The sequence below is a fragment of the Podospora bellae-mahoneyi genome, chromosome 2 (assembly GCF_035222275.1).
Source record: "Podospora bellae-mahoneyi strain CBS 112042 chromosome 2, whole genome shotgun sequence".
Lineage (NCBI taxonomy): Eukaryota > Fungi > Ascomycota > Sordariomycetes > Sordariales > Podosporaceae > Podospora > Podospora bellae-mahoneyi.
This window is the reverse complement of record NC_085881.1, coordinates 1,143,918-1,169,880: the sequence shown is the minus strand read 5'-3', so window position 1 is coordinate 1,169,880 and position 25,963 is coordinate 1,143,918. Positions and strand designations below refer to the sequence as shown.

At 52.8% G+C, this 25,963-nt stretch overlaps 8 protein-coding genes across 8 annotated transcripts; 4 read left to right on the top strand and 4 right to left on the bottom strand.

Moving 5' to 3' along the window:
* Positions 1 to 804: 804 nt before the first annotated feature.
* On the bottom strand, positions 805 to 3,925 carry msp1 (mitochondrial dynamin GTPase Msp1; the record flags this gene model as incomplete). Its single annotated transcript, XM_062875958.1, has 3 exons — positions 3,390 to 3,925; positions 1,306 to 3,336; positions 805 to 1,250 (listed from the first exon to the last, which is right to left on the bottom strand). The coding sequence occupies exons 1-3, from the start codon at positions 3,688 to 3,690 to the stop codon at positions 805 to 807; spliced, it is 2,778 nt and encodes a 925-aa protein (XP_062734509.1). The 5' UTR covers positions 3,691 to 3,925.
* A 718-nt stretch (positions 3,926 to 4,643) lies between these two features.
* On the top strand, positions 4,644 to 6,894 carry DUG3 (glutamine amidotransferase subunit). The gene is made up of 4 exons (XM_062875957.1): positions 4,644 to 5,024; positions 5,104 to 5,199; positions 5,262 to 6,006; positions 6,061 to 6,894. The coding sequence occupies exons 1-4, from the start codon at positions 5,010 to 5,012 to the stop codon at positions 6,681 to 6,683; spliced, it is 1,479 nt and encodes a 492-aa protein (XP_062734508.1). The 5' UTR covers positions 4,644 to 5,009; the 3' UTR covers positions 6,684 to 6,894.
* A 336-nt stretch (positions 6,895 to 7,230) lies between these two features.
* On the bottom strand, positions 7,231 to 9,278 carry zrg17 (cation diffusion zinc membrane transporter Zrg17; the record flags this gene model as incomplete). The annotated part of the gene is made up of 2 exons (XM_062875956.1): positions 8,492 to 9,278; positions 7,231 to 8,442 (listed from the first exon to the last, which is right to left on the bottom strand). Exons 1-2 carry the CDS (start codon positions 8,921 to 8,923, stop codon positions 7,231 to 7,233), a joined length of 1,644 nt encoding a protein of 547 aa, XP_062734507.1. The 5' UTR covers positions 8,924 to 9,278.
* A 374-nt stretch (positions 9,279 to 9,652) lies between these two features.
* On the top strand, positions 9,653 to 11,011 carry QC761_202260 (uncharacterized protein; the record flags this gene model as incomplete). The annotated part of the gene is made up of 1 exon (XM_062875955.1): positions 9,653 to 11,011. The coding sequence occupies one exon, from the start codon at positions 9,653 to 9,655 to the stop codon at positions 11,009 to 11,011; it is 1,359 nt and encodes a 452-aa protein (XP_062734506.1).
* A 4,071-nt stretch (positions 11,012 to 15,082) lies between these two features.
* QC761_202250 (uncharacterized protein) lies at positions 15,083 to 17,594 on the top strand (the record flags this gene model as incomplete). Its single annotated transcript, XM_062875954.1, has 2 exons — positions 15,083 to 15,450; positions 15,722 to 17,594. The coding sequence occupies 2 exons, from the start codon at positions 15,083 to 15,085 to the stop codon at positions 17,592 to 17,594; spliced, it is 2,241 nt and encodes a 746-aa protein (XP_062734505.1).
* Positions 17,595 to 19,422: 1,828 nt separating this feature from the next.
* ebp2 (rRNA-processing protein EBP2) lies at positions 19,423 to 21,342 on the bottom strand. Its single transcript, XM_062875953.1, has 2 exons — positions 19,971 to 21,342; positions 19,423 to 19,914 (listed from the first exon to the last, which is right to left on the bottom strand). Exons 1-2 carry the CDS (start codon positions 21,082 to 21,084, stop codon positions 19,535 to 19,537), a joined length of 1,494 nt encoding a protein of 497 aa, XP_062734504.1. The 5' UTR covers positions 21,085 to 21,342; the 3' UTR covers positions 19,423 to 19,534.
* QC761_202230 (uncharacterized protein) lies at positions 21,090 to 23,201 on the top strand. The gene is made up of 2 exons (XM_062875952.1): positions 21,090 to 22,077; positions 22,155 to 23,201. The coding sequence occupies exons 1-2, from the start codon at positions 21,638 to 21,640 to the stop codon at positions 23,188 to 23,190; spliced, it is 1,476 nt and encodes a 491-aa protein (XP_062734503.1). The 5' UTR covers positions 21,090 to 21,637; the 3' UTR covers positions 23,191 to 23,201.
* Positions 23,202 to 23,309: 108 nt separating this feature from the next.
* Positions 23,310 to 25,786, bottom strand: QC761_202220 (uncharacterized protein). Its single transcript, XM_062875951.1, has 2 exons — positions 24,962 to 25,786; positions 23,310 to 24,900 (listed from the first exon to the last, which is right to left on the bottom strand). Exons 1-2 carry the CDS (start codon positions 25,475 to 25,477, stop codon positions 24,112 to 24,114), a joined length of 1,305 nt encoding a protein of 434 aa, XP_062734502.1. The 5' UTR covers positions 25,478 to 25,786; the 3' UTR covers positions 23,310 to 24,111.
* Between the last annotated feature and the right edge of the window lie 177 nt (positions 25,787 to 25,963).

Here is a 25,963-nt window from a genome sequence, read left to right as displayed (position 1 = left end):
AGCCAGGTTTTATACACCCTCATACCCACCTACCCATCCCTCAACGAACGCACGTCATGACCCCTCACCTCCTCCCATCTCCCCGAACCCCTCACTCAATTGATCACAACGGTTCATCCGTTACGTTACGCCGTGGCTATGATCGATCGCTGGACTGCCCGCTGTTGCGAGCTTCCCCGCAGGAGATAAACCGGAGACTCCTCGGCATCTCTCCCACTGCCATAAATCAAGCACATCCCGTACTAATTCAGCGAGCAATTCCATGACACACAAAATCACCACCTTACTCTCCGGAGAATTCAAGGCGTGTTGGAATTGCGCGGAGACACACACGCTCAAGTTGGGTCCTTCCCGAGGCCACTCTCCCCACCTACCCTGATAGCCCCTCTTATTACTTTATCTCGCCCTGATCAACACCACCATTGAACAGCTCCTATACAAGACTCGGGACAAAAAGCAACCATGGCTAAAAACGCAAGGCATACTTCACACTCTACCCACCTATTTTAACATCTAAAACATTGTATAGTAAAACAAAAAAAAAAACCACACATCATTCATTTGCCCAACTTTACTTGCTTCTTTATAAAACCAAAACACAAGCCAAAAAGCCAAAAAAAAAAACTCCCATCAAACACCATCATCATAATAACAAAACAAAAAGAAAGAAAACCAACCAACAATTTGTTGACGCCTAACCTCCCATCTTTCCCTTTCCCATCCCTTTCCCAATCCCACCCATATACTCACTCCCGCCCATCCCCTATAATTTTCACCCTCTTCGCCTACTCTCTCCCCACCCCCCTAAAACGACCACCTCCCCCTCTGCTGCCTCCCCTTCTTCAAATAATCCCTATCCGCCTTCACATTCCCCGCCGCATCAAACCGGTGCAAGTCCTGAATCTTCATCAACACCAACTCCAGCAACTCCTTCCTCTGCACCAAGTCCAAGTGCCTCCTAATCTTGGGGTCCTCCCTCGCAAACTTCTCCAGCCCGTTGCCCCCATGAGAGTTCATATACTCATTCAGCTTCGTCTCCACCTCCCTCGGGAACCGATGATAAAAGTCATTCAGCATCTCCACATTGAGGAACAACACCGCCGTCTGAGCCAACTTGGTGGCTACCGCATCCAGAAAAATTTCGGGGCAGTAGTACTTGTTCTCGAGGGACTTGCACTTTCTCGACTTGGAAGCAACAATCCGCATGTTGATGATGTCCGCGCGGTCGCGGAGGAAGACGGCTTCACGGCCTAAAAGTGGTGTTAGTCACTGGTGGGATTCTCGTAAAAGGAACAAAGACCTTACCTCTCGCGAGCAGCGCCGCGCTGAAACCGCCCGCACCGCTGGGGTGATCTCCCTCAATGATAATCTCACCCTTCCTCGCCTTGTCAACAAAGCCCATCACCTCCCTCAACTTTTTCCTCCCACCAACCGAGCTCTCCAATGACTTGAGCGCATTCTGGCACTGCTCCAGCTCGCCCTGAAGAACACCCACCACATGCTCCCGCCCCTTCTCCCACTCATTGGGCTGAATATCCGGGTCAAACTTGTACGGCTTCAGCGAGATCTCAATGCCATCGCTAGTAGCGTACGCCCTGTCAGCAAGGACAAGAGCAGCGGCCTCGCTGATCACCTGGCGGGCGGATGGGTGCTTCGCAAACGACGACTTGTCGAGCAGCTTGTCAATGTTCGCCTGAATGGCATTGGAGGCAACGGTAGCAGCGAGACGGCCGACACCGAGGCGTGTAAGACCGGAGCAGGCTGTGTCAAGCTGGCGGTGCCAGTAAGGCGACTTGGGGTCGGCCTTGGGGAGGTCAACCAGACTGTCAGGCTCAGCGGGGGCAATGAAAAGATCCTCGATGGGCTTGTTCCAATACCGAGCAGCGAGTTGGTCGAGCACCTTTTGGTCCAGAGAATCCTTCAGCAGTTCCAGCAGCTGTTGGCGGCCAAAGGTGTTGGCAAAGTTGTGGAACTGGTGCTTGAAGTCATCCAGACTGGCGGCGAGGTAGGACTCGGCACTCATGGGCTGCTCATTGTACTGGACCTTGAACTGGTAAGTTGTCTCCTCGAGCTCACGAGTAATGGCATCTGTTGTTTCTGTGAGTTTAGAGGACATTTGCTGCTCCAAAACATGCATCAGCTTCTTGCGCAGCGTGATAGTGCCCGTAGCGGTCCCCGAGTTAGGGCCAAACTCCTCTGGGTGAGAGTTGAAGAAAGCCTTTTCGTTTTTGTTGATGCTCGCCAGGAGGTTGCTGTTCTCTCTTCTGAAGAGACCACCAGTCTGGACGGGCATCTTGGAGATGACACCGACATAGCCCAAACGGAGAGGGTACTGCTTGTCGCCAAGAATGGCGGCACCCTTCTCTGGGTCTACGAGATCCATCTTGGTGATGACGCCGATTGTCCGTTCGCCCCTTGGATCGACCCTACGGCTGGCCTGCAGTGCAGTAGAGTTGGCCAAATCGGTGTCAGCAGCAGAAATAGCCAGGATAATGTTGGGACCTCGGATGTACTTGTCGCAAAGCTCAGAGATCTTGCGCTTAAGCTCACGCGGCTGGTTCTCGCCCGCAACCTGAATGTAGCCAGGAAGATCGATCAGAGAGAGATCCGGAACTCGTGGGGAGTGAATGGTGAGCCGAATAGGGTCGTCAGACACACACTGAGACTCAGGCACAGACTGGTTGAGCTCGGTCAGGGTCTTCTGAATCAAGGAAAAGTCGGTAACCCTCGCAAGCCCCAGATCTGGGAACTCGCCATAGTCGACTTTCGCTTGGGGGTCGTTCACAAGGGTGAGCTCGATCGGGCGGCGGGTGATCATGTTGCTACCCTTGGGCAAAAACTCGTGACCAACAATAGCCTCCAGCACTGAGCTCTTGCCAGATGATTGCGAACCAATAACAACGATGGATGGCAGGGTGACGCTGCTGGATTGCCCAACTCGCGAGAGGAGGTTTCGAATCTCGATCATCCGCTTGGTGATGTACATCATGTGGTCGTCCTTTACAACCTCCTCTGGTGAGCGATCGTCCTCCTCGTCGGCACCACCGTAACCATAAGCTGCCGCGGAAGCTCCTGCAGCAGCAGCACCGCCGGCCACTCTAGATTGCTTTGGGGGTTCTCGCCCACCATTTGGTCCTCCCGAGCCTTCCCCGGCGGCACCCTCTCCCTTCATAATATTTTCCAGCCATTCTGGCATCGTAAATTGTCCCTTCTTTTCGTTGAATCCATTTTTGGTCTGGTTGGCGATATCGGTAGCGGTTCCCCATATGGCGAAAGCGGTGTCCGTCACACCAGTCTTGATATTTGTGTACATTTCGGTGGCAGAGTTACCCAGTTCTATATCCTGTCAGCTTTACATCGTTTTAGTATGTTTATTCCAAAGTCCTTACGGATAGCTTGATATTGCACCCATCCCGCCGCACCCAACATCAGCCCACCGAACAGTGCGGGGATCCTGACGAACTTGATGGCCAGCTTGGGCAGCAGGCGGACAAACGAGGCGTTCCGCACCATGACAGCATTGTGGTACAGCTTGGCCGGGAACTGTACAGATCTCCGGAGGTCACGGGCGGCGAGGTCGGCTCTCTGGATGCCGCCGGTGGGAAACTGATGGAACTGGCGGACGGCTCGCAGACCGACGCGACGGGCGACGGGGGCAATCGCCCCGGCGGCGCGGAGCTGTGCGCTCATGGTAAACGGGGGGTCTGGTAGCTAGCACGCATACGAAGCTGTCTCGGGCAGGTGTCCAGTCCGCAGACAATGGGGGGTTATGGTCGTCGGTCGGGCGATTATCTTCGTTCGGAGGGGTTGAGGTGCATGGAAAATGGGCAATCGGTGATTTGGACCGTGGTGCTTTGGGCGGCCCTGTGTAGCAATGCATTTGGGGTTGCCAAGATCCACCCCACGCAGCAGAAACTGTGACACTGGGAGGCCACGATTATTGCATTGGACGCCACATGCCCCTCAGTCAACATGGCTTAATCGCATGATCATCAGACCCTGAATTGCACGTATCAGGTCAGGCATCATTCTGACTTTTGGGGTTTATAGATGCCCATTTTCGCAAGAGTTTCGGAGTTTCCACAAAGAGGCAAGAGTGAAGGCGATTTAACATTACTCCGTACGAGCAGTTAGTCTTGTATTCCGGCTTCATCGGATTGGAGCCCAGAGCACGTCATTGAGCGCCTCCGAAAAACGCTGAGAGACAAAATGGCTCTCTGACATAATCCTGGTCTGAGACTGATGGGTCTCTCTGTATTGCGTACGTTGCGGCAAGTGGCAGATGGAAGCAAGTTACCGCTGACAGCAGTCATATCTGCGAGAAGCAGGCGTGTTTGTATGGTTATAGAGAAGCCAAAAAAACCTCTCCTAGATTTTATGATCAGAGGTTGCTGTGTTGTTTGAGGAATGCCGAAATATGTTGAGCGGCGATAACGAACCGATAACATGAACCAGCATGGGCCCAGTTGTGGTTCCAGAACCCAGGGTCCTGTGATAGTGAGGTACAGAGTGAGCTGAGCTTTACCCAACCAAGACACCACGATGCTTCCTAACTATCGGGTGTGAGAACACAAAAGACAGGATTCCAAGTTTCCAGGTCGATTTTAGGCTCATTCCACCTGTTTGGATCAAATAAAAGCTGCCCTGGTAGGGCCGTTACAGCGTTGGTCTCAGCATGCACCCCAGACTTTAGGTACTGCGCTAAGATGGATGGGTTCGTTCCGCCATTGATTTGGCCGATTTCGTCAGCCCTGCGAGCCAGGGACTTGCCTCGAGTGACTGTCCCAACCCGTCTCGTCTCTTCCATAATAGGCTGTCGAACCACCCCCAATTCGCTTTCCTGCAGCGAATTCACAACTATCTCCCCTTCTCTACACGCCACTCTGCAACTGACTTCGATCTATCGATTGAGTCCCCCGTCTTAGTCCAGCAAGTCCCGTCCCGAATCTATCCATTAGGTCGCCTAATCCGAACACTCACCGGCCCGCTCCGTCCTGGGCGCCATCACCATGTGCCGGTTCCTGGTATATCCGCTATGCGCCATATACTGTGGCGGTTCTCGTTGGGGAATTGATTTACTGACGTGTGGTGTCTAATGCTCAGGTCTACAAAGGGAGCGACGAGATCTTGCTTTCAAAGCTAGTCCTCGACCCAGCACACTCCATCCTCAAGCAGTCATTTGACTCTCGCCTCCGGCTGGTGAGTACCACGCGAGCAAACATAGCGCCGACAAGGGACTTCAACTTACACACCTCCAACAGGACACTCGACGTGGTCAAAACAACGCCGACGGGTTCGGCATTGGCTTCTACACCGACCCCAAGCTAGGCGCTGCGCCCTGCCTCTTCACCTCGACCACGCCAGCCTGGAACTGCGTCAACCTCCAACGATTAGCTTCCAAGACAGCCTCTCACCTTATCTTCGCTCATGTCCGCGCCACCACCGAAGGGTCACTGAGCGAAGACAATTGCCACCCATTCTCCCACGGCAGCTTGATCTGGATGCACAATGGCGGCATCGGCGGCTGGAAGCAGATCAAGAGGAGGCTTGGCGAGCGGTTGGCCGACAAGTGGTATCTTGGTGTAGTGGGAGGGACCGACAGTGAATGGGCGTTTGCCTTGTTCTTGGACACACTCGAGCGCATGGGACACAACCCCAGCTCCCAGCCAGCCGATGGATTTGGGCCAACGGTTCTTAGAAAGGCGATGCTTAAGACAATTGCCATCATCAACGAACTCATCGACAATATTCCCGAGAGTGTTATCCACTCTGAGAATGTCGACACCAGAAGTTTACTCAACTTTGCCGTATCAGACGGCCATAGCGTCATCTGCACCCGCTACGTAGGTAGTGCCTCGGACGAAGCCGCCAGTTTATACTACTCGTCGGGCACACTCTGGGAAACCCGCGCTCCCACCCCCGACAAGAGGGACTATCAAATGGAGCGCAGCGACAAAGGGGCAGATGTAGTTCTAGTAGCCAGTGAACCCCTTTCCTTTGAGCGAGGTATGTGCACCCCTGATCCCCATAATTGTCCCAAACTAACCATCTGTGTGATAGAAAACTGGGTCAACGTCCCAACAAACTCAATCCTCACCATCCACAATCAGACGGTAATGGTTCATCCCATCAAAGACCAATACTACCACCGCAACCCCCAACACCGCCGCTCGGCAGCCTTTGTCCGAGCCCGCGGCCTCTCGGCCAACGAGAAAACCACCCTTCGAGCCGGCATCTCGGGCCCAATTCCCACCATCGCCGGCCCATCCACCACTTGCGGTCCAGCTTGCGCGCCCCAACCTCAAGAGAACAAACAAAACCACCCACCAAAACGCCTCCTCGGCCCCACGATCCCTACCTTTCCTTATGCCCGTCAAGAGAGCAGTTCAACCGTCCCAAGAACACGGACACCACTCTCGCATTCAGAGTCGAGCTCGACGCTTGTCGGCGGGGCTCCTCCAGCACCGGAGGTGCCGACTGTGAGACAAACCCAGCCAAGTCAGGGGAACATCAAGAAGAAGAGGGCGAGCTTGAGCGCGGTGGATGCGGGAGGGCACGCGGGGATGCTGGGGCCGTATTTGAGCGATACCAGTCCTGTGACGCCGGAGCCGATGCCGGCGAGGACAGAGTATGGGAATCCGGATAAGATTGCGAGGATGTTTCCCGAGTTGGCGCTGCGGTAGGGTTGCTGGTGACTTTTTGGGAGATACTGTTTTGGGCAAAGGTCGGTTACGGGCACAATTGGCGTACTGCGGAGTCAAAAGTTATGGTTTGGCTTGTTTCGGCGTTGGTTGGGAAGTGGAATAAGCGGGATCGGATATCTCTTGTGTTTGTGTATATGTCTTTGTAATTAGTCTTGAATTCAAGCTTTCAGATTTGAAACACTTTAATCAGCACTGGGGTTGTGATGTGTGTTGTGATGTGTGTGTGTGTGTGTGTGTATGAGTGTCAGGGGTACTATCCATCAAGGTGCCTACAAAACTGAGAAGTAGGCAAGTGATATGTAACCTCACCCGCATCACTCACGACATGATAACAGCAGTCCTTCAAAATACTCGACGTGTAAGCACGCCCTATATAAGGTATCTCATCCAATATAAACCCATCCTCCAATATATATATATATATAAAAAAATCCAATAACGCCATGTAAGTTCCTACCGCACCATGACATACCTATGTACAATCCCTCTCTTCCTTCCCATTTTGCTGCCCAAGACCCCTACCCAATCAGTCACTACTCATCTGCACAGTAACCTCCCACCTCAAACTCCCCCCCCTCCCATACCCCTCCCCCAACCGATTCTGCACCACCCTCCCCAATCTCTGCCGTAACTGGCTGACCGCCCCATCCTGCCCCTGCCCTCCCCCCATCATCTCCCCCCCCTTAACCTTGACCTTCAGATTCGCCATCGCAAGCCCATAGTGCACCTGCCAAAACTGCGCCTCCTCCACCCTCTGAACCTGCGGCTCGCTCTCAATCTCCTTGATCACGCTGGCGACTTCGCTGCTGTCCCCCTTTTGTTTCTTGCTGTCGACGTGGTTGTACGACATGAGGAGCATAAACCCTTGTCCTACTGCTAGACGAGCCCCGAGAAAAAACATAGACAGGGAAATCGTCGCGCAGATTAGACGGTCGAGCCAGATGATGTGGGGGATGTAGACTAGCGGCAGGACAAGCATGATGCCTGAAAAGAAGAGGGTGAGAAAGTGGAAGGGGTTGGAAAGGACGGTGGATTCGGGTAAGAGGGAGGAGAGGTACGGCAGCGGCACGCGCATGACACGGCGGATCCGGCCGTGGTTTCGCAGGCCGTAGGCAGAGATGAGGGTTGAAACAAAGGCTGCGAAGGAGGCGAGGTCGAGGGTACCGGGGGTGATGTATCGTGCTCCGTGACTGTGACCACCACCTCCGTGGCCACCGCCGGCGGGTTGGGAGGAGTCATCGGTTCTTGAGACGGGGTGGTGAGGGGCGTGGTGGCCGACGGATTCGAGGACGTCTTTCATGGAGTGCGAGATCAGGTCGAATCCGCCAAAGACGAGAAAGACAGACATTGCGAAGCCGGCGAGGACTTCGGCTCGTTGGAGGCCGAAGGGGTGCCGGATCGAGGAGCGGCGCCATACTTCAAAGTTGCCTAGGACGTCGACTGCTACGCAGACTGCGGCGGAGCCGACGTCGAAGAAGACTAGGTGGGAGAGGGCTGTCATGGCCAGGGAGCCTTCAGCCGAGAGGAAGACGTAGAGGGCGATGAGGGCGTGGAGGGAGCACCACCATAACCTGGCTTTTTGATCGCGCTGCATGCTCGACCAGGCTTCTCGGAGGGTTGGGATGGGGAGGGAGGCGGGGAGGACGGGGGGCGGTCGAGGGGGTGGTTCTTGGAAGATTTGGTGAGTGGCCGAGATGGAGGAGTGTTTGTATCTGTGGCCGCGGCGTTGGCCGATGTTCTGTGAGTTGTTAGCTGAGTGATTGGATAGGAAGAGGCCGAAGACATACAGATTTGACCGGTCCAGACGAGATAATCTGGGTTTGGAAGTTGAAGGGGTTCTTCATGGCAGGCGCATCGCCGCCGTTGGCGGCAAGGCCCCCATCGGACGACATGCTGTTGAAGAGATGATCGGGCGTCGGCGGCCGTAGCGACGGGTGGTGAGAGTAGGGATCGAGGAAGGCGGCAGGACTGCTTCGTGGGGAGGGCGCGAGGTAATGCTGTACCGGGGACAAAAAGGGCGCGGCTTCCGGCTCTGATCGGACGGTTGCCTCGGGTTCGTTGTTTGGATGATTTCGACCTGGCTGTTGTTGTTGCTGATCCAGATCAAAATCCTCGCATACAAAGTGAAAAGAGGGCTCGCCGTGTTGACCGGTAATCGCAAAAACCGGCGTCGGCGGTGTCCCTGGAGGTTGAAGAGACGGCTTTGGACCTGGAGCCATCGACAGCGCACGCTGTGGGCAGGTGGTTCGTTCGTCGTCGAGTGTTCGAGGCGGGCGGAGCTGGGCGTGTCCGATCTCCAGGGTGTTCCTGGACGCCTTCCCCTTTTTGACTAGCGTGGGGTTACACCGTTTTGCGGGAGGTTCCTACTGGGGAAGGCCAGATGCGCTGGGCTGTGGACGCCTTTGCGTCTTTGATATCTTTGGCTGGATTTGGAGATAGCGCTATGCAAGAGAACATGTAGAATCTGCAATACCTATCTTCCCATATTGTCTCATTCCGTGGTCTCATAGCCTCCATCATTGATTTCAGTGTTGGCCAATGGAGGGACCTGGGGGAGGCGGGTGGGTCGTAAACCATCAAATTCAGGGGTACGTTGCCTGCCGGGATGGCGCCGGGTGGCCTGTCACCTAACGTTTGCAGGGGTTTGGAAATGTTGCATTTCTCGCGTTGTTGAGCCTCAATCCATCAAATTCCATCTCGAGATGTGAATGTCCATGTCTTGTTCCTGGTCCCAAAACAGCAGTTTCAACGCCAGTCCACCCCACCGGCTTGCCCTGACAGATGGATCTGAGACCCTGTGTGGACGTGCCATATTATTTCGAGGGGTAACACGCCATTGACGCCCCGTGGCCGCCGCGACACAGACATCTTCCTCCTAGCCAGAACCTTGTTCGGAAACTGTCTGTTCTCCTACGCCATATTCAGGTCCCCGATATCTCCCATTGGCCATGGACGAGTCGTCATCGGTCACAGGCGCCGGCGCCGATACGCCATCTTCCGTCCCAACTCGTCCAGCGCCCGGTCGCAAGCGCAGCAGCTCTGGCGCTGGAGGCTTGCTTTCGAAACTACCTTTTATGCGAAACTCGGGCGAACACCGCCCACGATCCCGCCGCAACACCAACGAGACCGAGATCACAACATTTCCTCCCACGCCCTCTTTCATTTCCATACCGGCCGACACTCCTCCACGCCACGCGGGTGCGCCCAACGCTGCGCCCCCGCCGTTGCCTCACATTATCCAATATCAAACCCAGCAGCCGCAATCGCTAAAAACACGACGACGTAGAGGATCGTTGCGAAAGGTTGCCCTGTTGGGGCGGGGTGCTCAAAGAGAAAAGCGGGATCGTGGACTAACAATCGACACAAAATTGAACGTCTATGGCGAACCAAACGGGACACCAATCCAAGTCACAGCCGGCACCGCGCCGACCTCGGTAACATCAAACACATTACACCTCCAGAATAATAGCGGTATCTTGAAGAATTCTATTAATACATCTACACCGTACGGTCTGGGAATATCAGACCTCACACCCCGACCCAGCATGGACGGATATGCCAGCCGAAGTGGTTCCCAACCGTCCGATCCAGACGCAACCCCCACTGCCGCATTGGCCCCTATAAATGCCAACACGCCCAGCTCAAGAACTAACATCACCGACTCAAGAAGCCCAAGTATAAGCTACAGCACCACAGACGATGAAGACTCCCTCCACATGGCCGTCCCCACCGGGCCGGGTTCATCAACCTCGAACCTCTCGTCCACCTCCTCCTCCGTTAACCTCCTCCGCCCGGAAAGAGCCTCTGTCTCCTCCGCCTCGGGGTCAGAATCTTACTTTCTCAACCTCCCCCATTCTCCCCACAGCCCTCCCCGACCGTTGGGCATCGGATCATCCACCTCAGGCTCATCAATCCTCCCATCAATCCAACGCCGTCGCGGCACGGTTCAGCGAGCGAAGTCACCACTGGCACTCACCTCTCTGGCAGGGCTATCAACGACACCCTTGCCACAACCAGACTCAGACTGGGACTATTCCGAGACGGAGTGGTGGGGTTGGGTGGTGTTGATTGTGACGTGGACGGTGTTTGTGATTGGGATGGGGAGCTGCTTGGGGGTTTGGAGCTGGGCGTGGGATGTGGGGACTACACCGTATGCGCCGCCTGAGTTGGAGGATGATCCGACGTTGCCGATTGTGGGGTATTATCCTGCGCTGATAATACTTAGTTGTGTGATGGCCTGGGTTTGGGTGGTGGTTGCGTGGGTGGGGATGAAGTATTTTAGGCATGCTAGGGTTAGTGGGGATTAATGTTGAGATGGGGGAGAGGGTTGATTTGAGCAAGGCGTTGGTGGGCTTTTGATTTGGGATAGCATTGAGGGGGGTTATGTTGGTTGTGTATATTGGGTATGATGGGTTGTTCGGCTTTGCTGCTGTGTAATTAAAGTAATTTGATGAACTGTTTGACTCCAGCTTTGTGAGACGAGATGGGTCTGGTGTGGTTCTACTTGACCTCACGACTCGACTTTGTGCACACCTTCAAGGAAGGAGCAAACGATGGCTTATATATTAGGTCAAAACATGCCCCTTTCCAACAGAAGCTCTGGAATGCTTACCAGGGCGCCACACACCTGTTTTGTCAGGTCAAATGGTAAGGATGTCAGAGCTGCTGTTTCCCGCCCACCGCCCACCGCCGGGGTTTTGCAACCGATAGGCCCCGAGTTCGATCCTTTTTCGTTAAAACCCTTCGAGGTTTTCGTAGCCCCTTGTTAGAAGATGGGGGGTAAGCTTTCTGTGAGTTTTGAGGCTGGACTTTTATGACTTGGTTAGCTGTTTATATTTCTTAAGAATGTTCTTTAGCTATCGAGTTGAGTTATAAGTTCTGAGTCTCTATTTAACTTTACGGCTTAGTTATTTAATTCCTATAAGTACTTTTCGACTATAAAGTCGAGTCACAACTTAGGTCTGGTCGAAAAGTTAGCGCTGAATATTCGTCACTGCCCTTTCTTTATTGAATCATGACTTTTGCTTTGGGGGCTCTATATATTCTTTCACTTGTAGTGTTTTGTTGTCCCATGCAAACGATTATAACGCAGAACTTATGTGTAGATGTTTCGTGACGTGAGGAGTTGTAATATGGGATTACCTAATGTTATTAAGTTACAGGCGTTTCCATGATGAGAGAACTTCTATAATTAGTTTATAGTGTTGAAGTGTAACGGCTTTTTATTTCTTCAGATACAACGAGACAAAATCTTGAGCTAAAAGGATTTAATCCATAATACTACATATGGAAGATGGACATACATAATGACTCAGCGAAAATAATTGTATAATTTGCTCTTAGGTCACTCAGTTGTTTCTCTGGACTCGTGTCATATAGCTGGGCTTCTCGGTGGCCGATTAGCTAGAAAGGCGTATAATGGAAACATCGGAAGCAATTCATCATCCTATTCTCAGTACCATTTTCGTCATAACACTAGCTTTATATTGACATGGCATGATTCTTCGTTATCCCCACCTCACCTTACCTAAGTTCAGATTCGTGCGATGCTTCCCCAGTAACACAGAACCCGGGATCGGAGCCGGAAATTTTGACAGCTCGGACACAAGACCAGAACCCAACAAGGCGGGAATAACGGGTGTATACAACACACAGCTTGTCGATCTCAAGTCATAAAGTAATCGTGTATATGTTATACACCCCACTTTTGTAGTGTATATCTCGTCAGCTGAAGATAATGTAGGCAGTTGGGTTGGTGTTAAGGCGTCAACAACTGTCGATCCCACAACCGGTGATGCCGGCGATATCGCCTCCCAGATCTACCGCCGCCTCTTCCCTTTCCTCACCATGTAGGTCGGGTGATCGGTCAAAAAGTATGCCAAAACTCAAAGTCTGGCTGGCATCCGAGCGTGCATACCCAACCTTCAAACTTCCACAGATGGAAACGCTAGAAAAATTCCCAAACATGAAACCTACGTTTGTGTACCTACCTAAACGAACCTACACACAGACCTCCCCTTCTTACATTTTCCATATGTTATGTATGGGAGTATCCAATACAACCCTACCTCATTACACCCGCACAAAGAAACAGAATGTAAGTCAGGTAGGTAGTATAACCTGTAATGAATAGGGGTTCCTTCTTGGCTGCTGCTACCAACTCCCATTCTCCGCTTGCATTGCATGTTTTTAATATGGGAATCGAATGTTCCCTCCCCCCCGCGCTCCCACCTCCTGCAGCTATCCGCAACCGCGCAATTCGTTCTCTCTTTGTAATAAAACTTCGATTCATCGAACCCTGAGACTTTGTCAGATCGAGGTTCGAGAAGAAGAATGAAAGAAGAAAGTGAGACAAACAGCCGCGTCTCTTGTCCAACTGAGAGTTCCTTTTTGGGGGCTGGCGGTTGTTGTTGTTGAACATTGTTAAGCGCCGAGGCGTATACGGGTTCCTGCTGCCGCCAGTATGTATATTTATACACAAACTCACCAGCGGGAAGATGTCAAGCCTTTACAGCGCTTCAGACAATGTCAAAGATCTTGCATCTCGATCGAAATAACACAGACACAGCCGCCCGTCCATCCGCTGCCGTTTGACATTACGCAAAAACCCGGTTTGAGATGTGGAATCTTTTCTCTTTCAGCTCGGGGGTGAGTGTGAGGAGAAGGGGTAGTTACCCCTCATTGCATGCTCTTGGCTTGTCGGTGGTGGTGATGCTTGGCGTGATGGACCAGTATCCATACTGTGTGTCTTGTGTAGTGTCAAAGATATTCACATGTGTATGTGACGGATGAGGCTTAGCAAAGCCCCTCATCTTCAGCTGATGGGTGATCAGTGCGGAAAGATGCTGATGATAGTCTTCGATTGAGCAAAATAATCAAGAGGCTGAACTGAGACAGGTATTTGATGCTGGAGGTTTTGCGGTGAGGCAAGGGGGGAAATGCCGAGCTGAAAAAAATGCTTGATTTCAGGCTATAAAACCAAGATCTTTTTTTCCCGTACCCTTCCTCGCCTTGACTGGGTGTCATCATGGAACTTGCCTCTCCGGGCTGGAACCCCCCAAGGTCAGATCTGTGCCGCTTTCCAGCCACGACGTCAGCGGTAAATGGCACCTAAAATTTCTAAGTCGATGGGCGGACACTAAGATCTGGGCGGTTTAGTGATAGGTATTCGTTTCAGGCTGAGTGGTCTACGCAAGCGTTTCCTGTAGGCAGGGCGGTGACTACGCCGCCGTTAAATGCCGGAGAGAGAATCGAATCACAAGGCAGTGATATTGAAAGAAGGGCGACGGGGTGGGTCTGGTGCGGATGGCGGTTTGGGCCTGAACGTTGTTCAAGAGGGTCGGTGGGGGATCAATCACCAACAGGGGTGGCATCACGGCCCTTCTCCGCTTCGGTTGAAGCTCTACTCTGCAAAGTTACGAGAACGTGATATGCGCACCGACCTCACGAATGCATGAAAGCTGCGAGCTGTCGTTTGTGAGTTGGAGTGCAGTAGGTGGGAGGGTGGGAGGTAGCGCTCAGTTTCCAACGAGTGAACGATGGGCTTGGGGAATCAGGCGACCCGAACAGCTCGGCAGACGGCGAGGGCGATACATTGTTGGGCATTTGGGCCATCAAGGTGTAAGAAGTGGACGGGTCACACAACGCCGGCTCTTGTGCATGGTTACAAACTGCAGCTCCGCAAGAGGAGAGGAGAGAAGAGGAGAAGTTGTCGACGTGAGAAGTGTTTCCGATCTGATGGTGGGCAAACTCTAAAGAGCTGGTTGAAACGGCGCCGTTCGCCTGCCACGCTTCAATGGCCCTCCATGTGTAAACCTGATGACCGCCAACGGCGTCTAGTTTTCTTCAGCATCAGATGCCCCCTTCAATTGTTGCATGAACTCCCATGTCATCCAGAAGAGAGTGTATGTGGTCTATCGGCATCGCGTGCTAGGGTTTGGTGAGTAGTTGGTGGTGGGTTATCCTCCATCTCACCCCGCAGCTGCTTGTGAATTTTGCCCCTTCCAGCTTTCTTTGGCACCCAGCAAAAGACCTCGACCGTGGACCCCCATCCTTGAAAGGCTGTTAGGGCTCCGCTTCGCCCCTAGACAACAAGTACCTGGAAGTACCTAGTCAGCCGACATGGAAGCTTTCTCCTCGAGTCTCCGGGTCTCCCAGCGGAGGTGATGGGGTGATGAAAGTAAAATAGACGGGATAAAAAAGCGAATCTCTTGTAGAACATACAATTTTACCCTGTGATGAATGTGAATATGCAAGCGCGATGTCGGTCGGATGTGGTGCCGAGACTTGGAAATTGGTACAAATTTGGGCCCACAAGCGCGGGTGGTGTTGGCCTTAGGCATCCATCTAGCCACTAACACAGGCTGGGCCAACCTGTAATGTTCTGGACATTCTCCAGGGCCCAAGACTGCAAAAAACCAGCAGCTCGCCTGCTCCAACTGAACCCAGACAACCCAGCCTCTCACACCATCAGGCACGGCGAGCCCATCCGTCACACACCCAAACACTCTCTCCATCACCGAATCTTCAGCAGCATTCGACCGACTGCTGCAACCCAAGACCGCCACGTCCATTGCCATCAACAGCTTGCCCGTGAGTGGCACAGCAGACCGACACCGACACCATCCTCTCCATCGCGGCTGAGGCATTTGGTCGGCGCTGACTCTGATTATCCTCATTTTCATCTCTGCAACGCCCTTTTTCTGCATTTGCGGCCTACCATCAACTATATACCTGGGATATTTCTGTACGTAGACACGCTGGTTTCGCCCTTCGCGAGGGCCTCTGCCGATCCTAGAGAGTAGGGTACGCCCTCGCTCTACCCCTTCCTTTATGGACGCATAAACCTTTGAAATGCGTTTCATCTCTAACCATCTCTTTTGCCAACGCATAGGGCACGCCATTTCTAACCACCCCATCAAAACGCAATCGTACGCCGGGCATCGAATTACGGCGGCCAACCTCTCCTGATCATCATCCCTTCTCCTTGTCTGGTGCCTACCTCGTGTTCCGTGGAGGCGAGCCAAGATGAGGGAAGTCAACTTCAGCATACCCAATGTCAACAAGGCGTCGGTGGGCATTACCACCGCCCTTTACGACCGACGCGCCCTCGATTGCACGTCGACCCTGCCCCTGATTAACTCACTCAACCATCTCGCTTACCTCACAACCTCGTCGGCTCGCATCCGCGACATCTTGACCGTCGATGGCGGCATCGAAAGGTTGGTCTGCATCCTGAAGCAGGGTCGCAGCAAAGACATGATGGACATGTGGAAGTGGAATCTGGCTTTCCAATGTGTCGTCAACATAGGCGTTAGGGGCACAGAAGCTGTTCGGACTCGGGTGGTGGAGGCTGACATGGTCCCCGTGATTGCCACAATCCTCGACAACTACATCAAAGTCATTGAAAACGTACGGGCAAAGGCCGAGGAAGCCAAGCACAAGGACCGCCATCATCATCACCGGGTTGGTGGCAGCAGCCGGGCGCACAAATCCTCCAGTTTCTCATCAAGATCCGGCGCATTGGAGACTTTCAGAAGACAAGCGCCACCACCGTCAATTGACGTGTCTGCCCCGTTCGCCGGCCCTTCCACCACAGTCATACAGTCCAATTCTGAGGCCACACCCACTGCTCCGCAATTCCAGGTAACGCCACCAGCCGATCGGACGCCTTTGGCGGGACACCACCCCCATCACCATCACACGAGCAGGACGCACGAGGCTCGCCCACCTATGGCTCTCACGCCCAACGTGATCCTTGCCCCGTCCGTACCATCGATGGATGCCGCCGATGGATTTGTCAGGCCGACACGGGATGCGGATCGCTTGGTTGGAATCGTACCGCTGCCATTTGCTCGGCCTCCCTTGACATCTCAGCCGGCGTCACCCACCACTCCACTTCCGCCACCGCAGATTCGTTCTCCTACCGTGCGACCTGCCACCATGCTCACCGCCGCTGCTCGGTCTCGCCAACGACCATCTATCCGCCATCAGCACTCGACAGCTGCCGAGTCGGATGATATGAATGCTGAAAGTGTTGCATCGGATGAAACGCCCGATACTGAGATGTCTGAGACGGCCGAAATCCAACCGGCCGTAGGAATTCAGGACATTGCCATGGAGGATGGCGAGGGTATGATGACTGGCACCGCCATGGAACTGACAACTCCCACGGTATCCGAGACTCAGGAAGCCGGCACTTTCAACATCACACATCAAGGGCCGGTAGACGGCAGCATTGTCACCAACCCGACCCCGGCGCCAGTTCCTGCAATTGGCTTGTCGCCAAACAGACCGACGATGGTTAGCCCACAGCAGCCATCGATGCCAAACGCGACAGTGCCTCGTTACCTGCTCAATCGTCAAGTCACACCAAATCCACAAATGCTTGCCGCTATGCCCAGGGAAGAAGACGTTTTGATGTCTCTCCAACTGCTCGCCTACGTTTCCAAATACTGCAATCTCCGAAAGTACTTCCAAAAAAGTCACCTGGTTCCTAAGCTCAAGATTGGCAAGGAAATTCAACTTCTTGATGGAGCCGATCCGGCAGCCCTCGAGGCCGAGCTCGAGGAGGAAGACGAGACATGTGAAGAGGAATACCTACTGCCCAATGACCTCAACATCTTCCCCTTGGTGGAAAAGTTCACGGTCCGGTACCACAGCACCGATATGCAATACTGGGCCGGGGTAGTTATGAGAAACCTGTGCCGGAAGGACGACACCCGCGGCGGCATCCGACAATGTGCCTACTACCAGTGCGGGAAATGGGAAGAGTACACGCGGCAATTTGCTAAATGCCGCCGCTGTCGTCGAACCAAGTACTGCAGCAAAGAATGCCAAAAGAGCGCCTGGGCCTTTCACCGGCACTGGTGCATTGCCGCCACGCAATAATACGAAGCGAGCTAGCCGAAGCGCAAAGGTTGAATTTCATCGCGAACAGGAAAGAGGAAAGAAATTCCCAACAATGGTCATTATTGATACCCCTCCCGGCTTGTTTTCTTTCTCGTTTTAATACCGGGACTTGCTTCTCTTGCATGGCGTTATCCCTAATGTCTACTGGCACGAAAATCTAGGGGGTTGATGGTTAAGGGGCACAGCGTGTGATTTGTTGCGTTTGGGGACTGGGGTTGGCACTGGGGGTTCATGGTTGTAGTTTGACGGCGTCGTTCTTGGGAGGAAGGGATGGGGATTGAAAGAACGGGGCAAAGCATATATGTGGGCACTTGTTCATGTCTTTTTTTTTTTTTTGTTTGTTTTTCTTTTTTTCCGCATGCATGGCGTTGCGAAACGATACCACACACCACACACTCACACCACACACACACACACACACAGAGAGAGAGAGAGAGAGAGAGAGAGAGAGAGAGAGAGAGAGAGAGAGAGAACTGGGAGAACTGGGCAGACAGACAACACAGACAGAAATGGACCTTGAAGCAGAGATATAGTTTGTAGGTGTGAGCGGTCCATGGGGTGGGTTGGTGTCGGGTCCGGTTCTTTCCAAACATGTTCCCTATTTTTTTTTTTTTACTAGTAGTATTCTTCTTCCGCTTCGACTTTTGCTTTTCTTTTGCTTGTTTTTTTGGTTGTTGTTTCGATTGGAGCAAATCAATCCTCATATCATGACCCCCCACCTTTTTTTCCTCCCTTTTTTTAGGCAAAAAGAAGACGAATTCATTGAACTCTGAAAGGGTGTTTTTTTTCTCTCTGGTGTGTATATGTGAGTTATGTCTGTTTTATGAATTGGTAAACGAATTGGTTTTAGGATAGGGGAATTCAATGGAGCGTTTTGTGTTTTTTTTTTTTAAGGGGGGGGGGAGGGGTATTGGTTTTGAGTATTTGTTCCTCTTTTCTGCCTCTTGTGACGGGGAGGATGGTGATAGTGATGTGTCGTTGTGAAATGAAATATGTTTTTGGGAAGGGTGCTGGTGTGAGAGTGTGAATAGGTTAGCTGTGGCATAGGGCGGGCAGTCAGTGGTGTGGCTACGGTTATGGGGAAGGGGGGGGGACGCGGAGGTGGTTCAACGGGGAGGGATCAAGAATGATGATACGCTCTGGGAAAGGACCTGAAGGGGGGGTATATAGGTAAACGGTTGGTTGGTAGCGTGCGCAACCAAGTCTGTTATCGAAACGGAGGAGGAATGGAACAGGGCAACAATAAGAGAATGGGGGTGGTGATGGAGTTGTATATATGTTTTTCCGAGACGGATCGACTCATAGCAAATCCAAAATTCACCATCATGAGGCTCTTCTACTTTGCATCACCCTCGTAATTGACTTTGGACTTCCCTGTAAACTACTACTCACATCCCCAAATATCAAAGAGCTGAGCACCAACCCAACTCTTTGAATTGACCAACCACTGGCCGTCCCATATACAAACCCCCTCTTCAGCCATCCCGCTTTGTTCTTTGTTGTCGAGGACTCAACAATGTCTCGGTCTTTCAAGAAGCAAACTGCCAAGACCAATCCTCCTTTGTGCTCAACTTATTGGGAACAACCTTGCCGAAGCTGAACAAAGCTCGGGGATGCTGCCCTCCGTCTTGGCTTCATGTTTCGAGTACAGATTGAGTGAACTAGATCCTGTGGACAAGGAGAGTCTCGCCATCATGTAACCGTTGTTTGCGCCAGTAGGGTGTTAGTAAACACGACCCCTTCAAACCCACCACCTCACCAGCCACCCTCAAAAGCAACACCAAGACACTCAAAACCAACCAGGATATCTCCGTTGTTGACGCTAGACATTTATTTTGCCCCGTAGCATTACCATAAAAAAATCACTGTACAGGCACTCCCTTCTTCCTATTACACATTTACCACCCCCACCTCTGGGCTTACCTCCTCCCCGCCCCGCCCTTCCTCTTATCCTTCCCCAACCTAGGCTTACTCCCCTTCGCCTTCGCACTCATAGCACTAAACGTCGTCTTCTTCCCATCACCCGCCCCACCCCCGTTCTTCATCCTCTTCGCGCTGAAGCCCGACATATCCCCCGAGCTAATCGCATCGCCGCTCTTGCCGAACCTCTTCTTGCCCCCAAATCCATACTTTTCATTCTTCTTCTGACGCTTGGCATTAGGAGGACCATGATCACCCCCTGACCTTCCTCTCTTGCCGCTAGCCTTGTTGCCGCCGCCAAGCTCGTTATCAACAGCGACATCAAACATGTCGTCTGCTTCCCTCGCACCGAGAGAGGCAGAGCCGCCGTCTTTGCGTTCTATTTCTGTGTGTTAGCTAAAATTGCACGGGGAATAGGGAGTACGGAAAACATACTCTTCTTCAACTCATTAATCTTCTCCAACGTGGCCCTCTTCTCCTTGGCCCGTTCCTGCTGCTTCTGCACCTGAACCTGCTTTCCAAACTTCTTCAAGTCCCTCTGCTTCCTCGCCTCGGCAGAAGCCTTCTTTGCCGTTGCGGCCTCAATCATCTTTTGCTTCACCGCCTCCATCGTCTCATCACTGCGGAGCGTCTCGGCAAAGTAATCGGTAGGTCTCGTAAACGGCACCCCTTCCTTCTTGAGCAAGTTCCTCGCCTTGAGAGCCGACTCGCGCGCCGCATTGAGGAAGGCGAGCTCGCGCTCGAGGTCGTCGTCGATGGAGGGGATGACATCTTGGGTGGGTTTGGACGTGACGAGGGTCATGTGGTAAGCAAAGGGGACCGAGGCGGCCTTCTTGATGTCGGTGGGCACGAGGGAGATGCGCTTCAGGGCGGCGAGGAGGGCGTCCTTGTTGTTGATTGTTTGGCGGACGCGGGTGGTGGCGGCGAGTTCTTCCTTTTCTTCGGGGTCCATGTCGTCGAGGTTGAGGTCGTCGACGTCGATTTCGGATTCTTCTTCTTCGTCGTCGTTGTCCTCGTTTTCGGAGTTGGAATTGTTGATTTCTGAGTCGGAGTCGGAGTCGTTGATGTCTTCTAGTTTGGAAAAGTCGACGCCGCCCCCTTCTTCTTCCGAGTTGGAGTCCTCCTCGCTGTCTTCATCTTCCCACTCTTCGTCCTCGTTGGTTTCGGCGATGGGGGCTTCGACTGGTGGGTCGTTGGACTTTCTTCTGTTCTTCTTGTCTGTGACTCCGTTTGATTGCGACTTGGCGATTGGCGCCTTTGCGGCGAGTTTTGCGCCCTTCTTGGCCATCTTGTCGTGCTTGGTGTGCGACTTGGTGATGGGTTGGTGGGGATCGGGGTGGTTGTGGTTTGGAATGCGATTTGAACCTGTAGAAATGGGCGAGTTTGATTGAGCTGCGACTACTCCAAAACTTTTTTTTGGCTGGTCGCGCCGATTGGGACGATAAGATAAGATAGTGGGTGGGGCCGGAGTGGGCTGAAGTGGAGGAGTGACCCTAACCCTCAGTTGGGACTTACATATCGCGCTGACCTTTTGACATCTCCAGTTCATCCCATCTGACAATTCAAACCAATCAATATCGTCGTCTTCGCTGCTGGTTGGAATCCGTTCATAGTATCCTCATTCGTAATAGGCATTGTCAAAGCTATGCAACCCAAACCCCACTGAACAACATTGTGGGATCCGGCACAGCATCAGGTGGCAGGTTAACGGCAGCAGTCAGCAAGCCATGAGTGTAACCATGTCAGGGTCCAGACCAACCTAAACGCCTTCTTCATGACCAAAACCCCGGCGGGCCAATTGCCAGTGGATTACTATAAACGTTGTCTTCTTCTCGTTGCCTCGTCCCAGTTTGATTTTTTTCTGGTTTGTGCCTTCTTGACCTCTCATGCTCACACGTTTCCAGGCCAGCTGTTTCCCCAGTGAAGTACAAGGGCAGCATCGAGTGGCGAGTGTCATGTGCCTTTCAGCCGTTGATTTGTCTCTTTTCTCCTACAATAGGTCACATCAACAGTTACCTATCTGGCAACATCCTCAACTCATCAACAGAAAACAGCCATATCTATAAGCGTGTACAATCCAAAAATCACAAGCCAGCACATCAATGCGCCCAGAAGTGGTCTCGGTGGGGCCGTCTGCCAGCAGCATGGAGATCGTCGGGGAGGAGACAGTGGATCCGCCGAGACCATCGCCGCCATCATCGTCATCGACGCCGCCAACTCCGACCACCTTCATCCTCGAAACTGAACCACAACCACAACAACAACACCAAACGAGCGGGTTTTTTGCCAGGATACGCTCCTCTGTCATGGCGTCACTTGAAAAGAGGAAGCTGGGCGGTGTAAAGGTGGAATACACCGAGATTCCCAGCAGCGAACTTGAGCATGAAGAGCAGGGTGTGGAGACGGTGAATGGTGAGCCAGCGAGCTGCAGCAAATGCGGGCAACCATCATCACGGCATGGGAGAGGAGGGCAGAGGAAGAAGGGGCTGTGGAAGTCGTGGGGGTTGCAATTGCGGCTTACGGTGCTTGGAGTAGGATTGTTGTATGTGTGTTTTTTTTGTTATTGTTTATACCTGCACTCATCTATTCTATGATAGTTTCACTGACACCCCCGCTCAGAGCCCTCATCCTCCTCCTCAACCTCCTCTCCGCCATCAAAGACTCCCTCATCGGCGCCCGCCACAACGACTACGACCCCTTTGTCAACTGGGGCCAACCCAACACCGGCACGGAGGATCTCTCCTGGTACCCAACTGACTTCCTCCGGGACGTCACCCCCCTCCCCTGCCACTCCCACAACGACTACTGGCGCCGCGTCCCGTTATTCGACGCCCTCTACGCGGGGTGTACAGGAGTAGAAGCCGACGTCTGGCTATTCAACAACGACCTGCTTGTCGGCCACGACCTGGCTTCCTTGCAAGTAAACCGCACGTTTCAATCCCTCTACGTCAACCCCATCGTCGACATCTTGGAGAAGCAAAACCCCAAAACACTGTACTACAACGGGACGCTCAACGGAGTCTTTGACGTCGACCCTGGTCAGACTTTGGTCTTGCTGATTGATCTCAAGACCTCGGGTCATGAGACTTGGCCGCACGTGCTGAGGCAACTTGATCCCCTGAGGGAAAGGGGATGGCTTTCGTTTTATAAGGATGGGGAATTTCACTCGAGGCCTGTGACGGTTGTGGGCACGGGGAATACACCCTTTGACCTCATTTTGACACCCCCTTACCCAACCACCACCACCACCACCACCGCTAAATACTCCAACTCGACCTCTCCTCCTGACCGCGACGCGTTTTTTGACGCCCCGCTTGATAAACTTCTACCCGATTCCCCATATAACAGCTCCAACTCCTATTATGCCTCGGTGAGCTTCTTCAGGTCGATAGGTATTACCCAGTGGTGGAAGGGGGGCGAGCCAACAGCTGGGCAGCTGGCCAAGATCAGGGGGCATCTGGCGGCGGCAAAGGAAAGGGGGTTGGTGAGCAGGTACTGGGAGCTGCCTGCTTGGCCGATTCATGTGAGGAATAAGATTTGGGAGGTGCTGGTTGGGGAGGGGATGGGCATGTTGAATGTGGATGATTTGAAGGGGGCGACGAGCGAGGATTGGAGGAGGATTAGGACTTGGAGGAGGATATTGAGGTTGTTTTGAACAGAGAAAGGGGGGGGGGCTTTATATAAGAGGAGGGAGGTTGGTTGTTATGAGATGTCAACTTGCATGGGATGGGGGTTAGCGAATAATACATGATGCATTTTCTTTCTAATGATACTGGGTCTCTTTTATGTTGTGTTACTGTAGAAATGCCATGCTGCAAGAATTTTGTAACATGTAGAAGGGGTTATGCGGTAGATTATGATCGAAAGGCAGGCTCTGATAGTTGTGCTTAGACATATGGAAATTCAAATGATACATGCTCCGGCCAGCCAACCAAATTCCAGTCCCAGTTCCGGCCCCAGGTCATAGTCCAAGAAAACGAAAATAAAACGACACCAACGCCATTCGCTGTATGATTGTACGATGTTGCAACATGATGCCCCCTAAGCCAGCCAGACGTTGCTTCCGACTCTCAATCCCCTGTTCTCATCCACGTTGCCCGTTTGGTTTGTTTACTATGAATACAATATTGAAAGGAGCCAAAGTCATGAAGAAAAAAAAAATGAAAAAAGCGTATGTTGTGCGTGAGGAACGTGCAAGCGGTCCTGCCAAGTCAATCTTGTTAATGACTTGCATGCTTATCTTTCTTCTACTGGTGATATGTTTTGCATCACCTTTCCATAACCTGCGCTTCCTAGCCATTGGGTATCTTGCCTTCCTCCTCTTGTCCCCCCTTTTCCTTTAGTATCCTTGGTTTTTAGTAGCCCTGTTCCTTGATCTTCTGATAGCTTTCCCCGTTTTGAATTCCTTTTCGACGCCGATTAGTATCCGGCGAGGAATCCCGTTTGGCTGGGACATTGTCATCCAGCTTGAGTTTCAATACAGCCCTTCCAATCGGCCATGCTGCGGATGGCCCCATGGATTGGCATGCCGTTGACCTCCCCGGCCCCCTGCTAATGTTCTCTCGGGAAAACTTCTTCAGTCCGTCTTCCAGTGCGCGCCACCGTCACCATCACCACCGAGGTACAACTCGATGGCATAAAGTCCCATGGTGGCCGTCAAGTTGATCCACCGCCAAGTACTGCCACCAGCATCGCCGGCCCGGAGAGTCCAGCCGAGCTCGTCGCCATCGGCAATAGTAAAGTGCTGCAGGAGCAAACTGGTGTATACCGCAATCAGAATAGAAGGCGAAAACCAGCTGAGAAAACCAAGAACACGGTTGGCGCCATCGCTTTCGTCGAGCGTGGGCTCTTCCATAATAGCCTGAGCACCCAACTCTCTAACAGCCGGAATAATTCTCGTAGCGCAATAAAAAACGATGGTGCGATATGTCAGCGAGATGATGACGCTAGGGGTGATGGTTTGGAATGCCGCGTAAAGAAACTGGAATGATAAACCAAAAGCCGACGGAAGGCTGCTGAGCATGTGGATCAGAGTGGTGTAGGAGGCCATGAGGATGGGCGGCAGAGGCGGAAAATCCGGCTGCGCAGCAGCGGCAGCTTCCGCTGCGGCGGCAGCCTCGGGCGAGGGCTGATAATCGGTGAAAATCTGATAGACACAGAGAACCGTGTACGCAAAAAGAAGGGAAGACTCGATCGGATTCCCTCGGCCGCTGGCAATGCCAAAACCGCAGAGGAAGAAGGCTGAGGTCATGGCAACGCCGATGAGCGTGGCATCGAAGTTGCCGATTTGTGGGAAGCACATGACACGCCATAAGAAGTAAATGGCCATGGAGCTGATGGCACCTGATATTATCAGGAGCGTGATCTGAGGGGTTAATGTCAGCATGAGCACAGAACAGCGTGGGAGTGAGGAAAATACGTGCCACCCAGGTGTCACTTCTTCCCCGGTTGACCAGCCATCTCGCAATCTGACCAGCAGCCTGGATCACCAACAAGCTGCAGAAGCCCTCGAGAAGTTGGAAAACAGGGCTCGAATAACTCAAGGTATTGTCCCAAGAGCCTAACGCAACGTTTTCCACAAAGCCTTCAGACCCCCAAAACCACTCTCTCCAACTCTTGTGGTGCCCTGTAACGTGGGCAAACGTACGTGACACCCAGTTGGCACTATCGGCATCGACCGAGAAACGGTTGAGAGCCCAAATCAACAATGCGGGTATAACAATCCATTGTGATAACCCAACCAGACTCTTCAAGAACCAGCGTATCCGAGACTTCTCTGGCGTTATAAGCTTGCTGGTACTGTAGAAAATGTAGAAAAGGAAAAGTGATAGCGAATAAGCCAGGCCAGCATCACGGCCCCCGACATCGAAAGCGATTGGTATCGAGAGGACGATGCTGAACAGGAAAATGGCACTCGAACAGGCGTTGATGAGCCACCACATGTTTGCGGCGGGCGAGTGTTCTTCCCCCGCAGTGCCCCTCCCCACTAGGAGTGCACTTTAAAAGGAATATAGGTGCTTGGTGGCTCAAAAGGCGTCGTGCGACGTGCAAGGTAGCGGGGCTACCAGCGAGGGCGAGAGAGGACGTCGATGGTGGTCTCGGGGAGCTTGCCAAGCGAGTGTTTGTTTCTAGATGCGTATTCGAGACAGATCGATCGATCGAATATCGTGAGCTTGTCGCGGGACGAGTGTCGATCGAACGGCGGAATGGCAGGCTCGAAAATGGTGCGCAGGAGGAGGGGGAGGGGGAGGAGAGGGGGAAAGGCAGATGGGGAGTTGTGTGGTTCGAGGCGTGTGGTGGTGCTAGGCACCTGCTGGAGGAGGAGGGATGGGTCCGTTATTGTGGTGTCCTGCTGTAAAGGCTCTAGATTCACGACCCATCTGGGATTTCTTTTGGGCGTCTGGCAAATCAGACGATGGCGATGGGGT

Excerpts from the sequence above, each read along its gene's own strand:
- QC761_202230 (XM_062875952.1), top strand. The coding sequence starts at position 21,638 with ATGCGCCCAGAAGTGGTCTCGGTGGGGCCGTCTGCCAGCAGCATGGAG. Across the intron at positions 22,078-22,154 it reads GTGCTTGGAGTAGGATTGTT|AGCCCTCATCCTCCTCCTCA; the intron begins GTATGTGTGTTT and ends ACCCCCGCTCAG.
- QC761_202220 (XM_062875951.1), bottom strand. The coding sequence starts at position 25,477 with ATGTGGTGGCTCATCAACGCCTGTTCGAGTGCCATTTTCCTGTTCAGC. Across the intron at positions 24,901-24,961 it reads GGGGAAGAAGTGACACCTGG|ATCACGCTCCTGATAATATC; the intron begins GTGGCACGTATT and ends TTAACCCCTCAG.
- DUG3 (XM_062875957.1), top strand. Across the intron at positions 5,200-5,261 it reads TTGACTCTCGCCTCCGGCTG|GACACTCGACGTGGTCAAAA; the intron begins GTGAGTACCACG and ends CACCTCCAACAG. Across the intron at positions 6,007-6,060 it reads ACCCCTTTCCTTTGAGCGAG|AAAACTGGGTCAACGTCCCA; the intron begins GTATGTGCACCC and ends TCTGTGTGATAG.
- ebp2 (XM_062875953.1), bottom strand. The coding sequence starts at position 21,084 with ATGAACTGGAGATGTCAAAAGGTCAGCGCGATATGTAAGTCCCAACTG. Across the intron at positions 19,915-19,970 it reads GATTAATGAGTTGAAGAAGA|AACGCAAAGACGGCGGCTCT; the intron begins GTATGTTTTCCG and ends ACACAGAAATAG.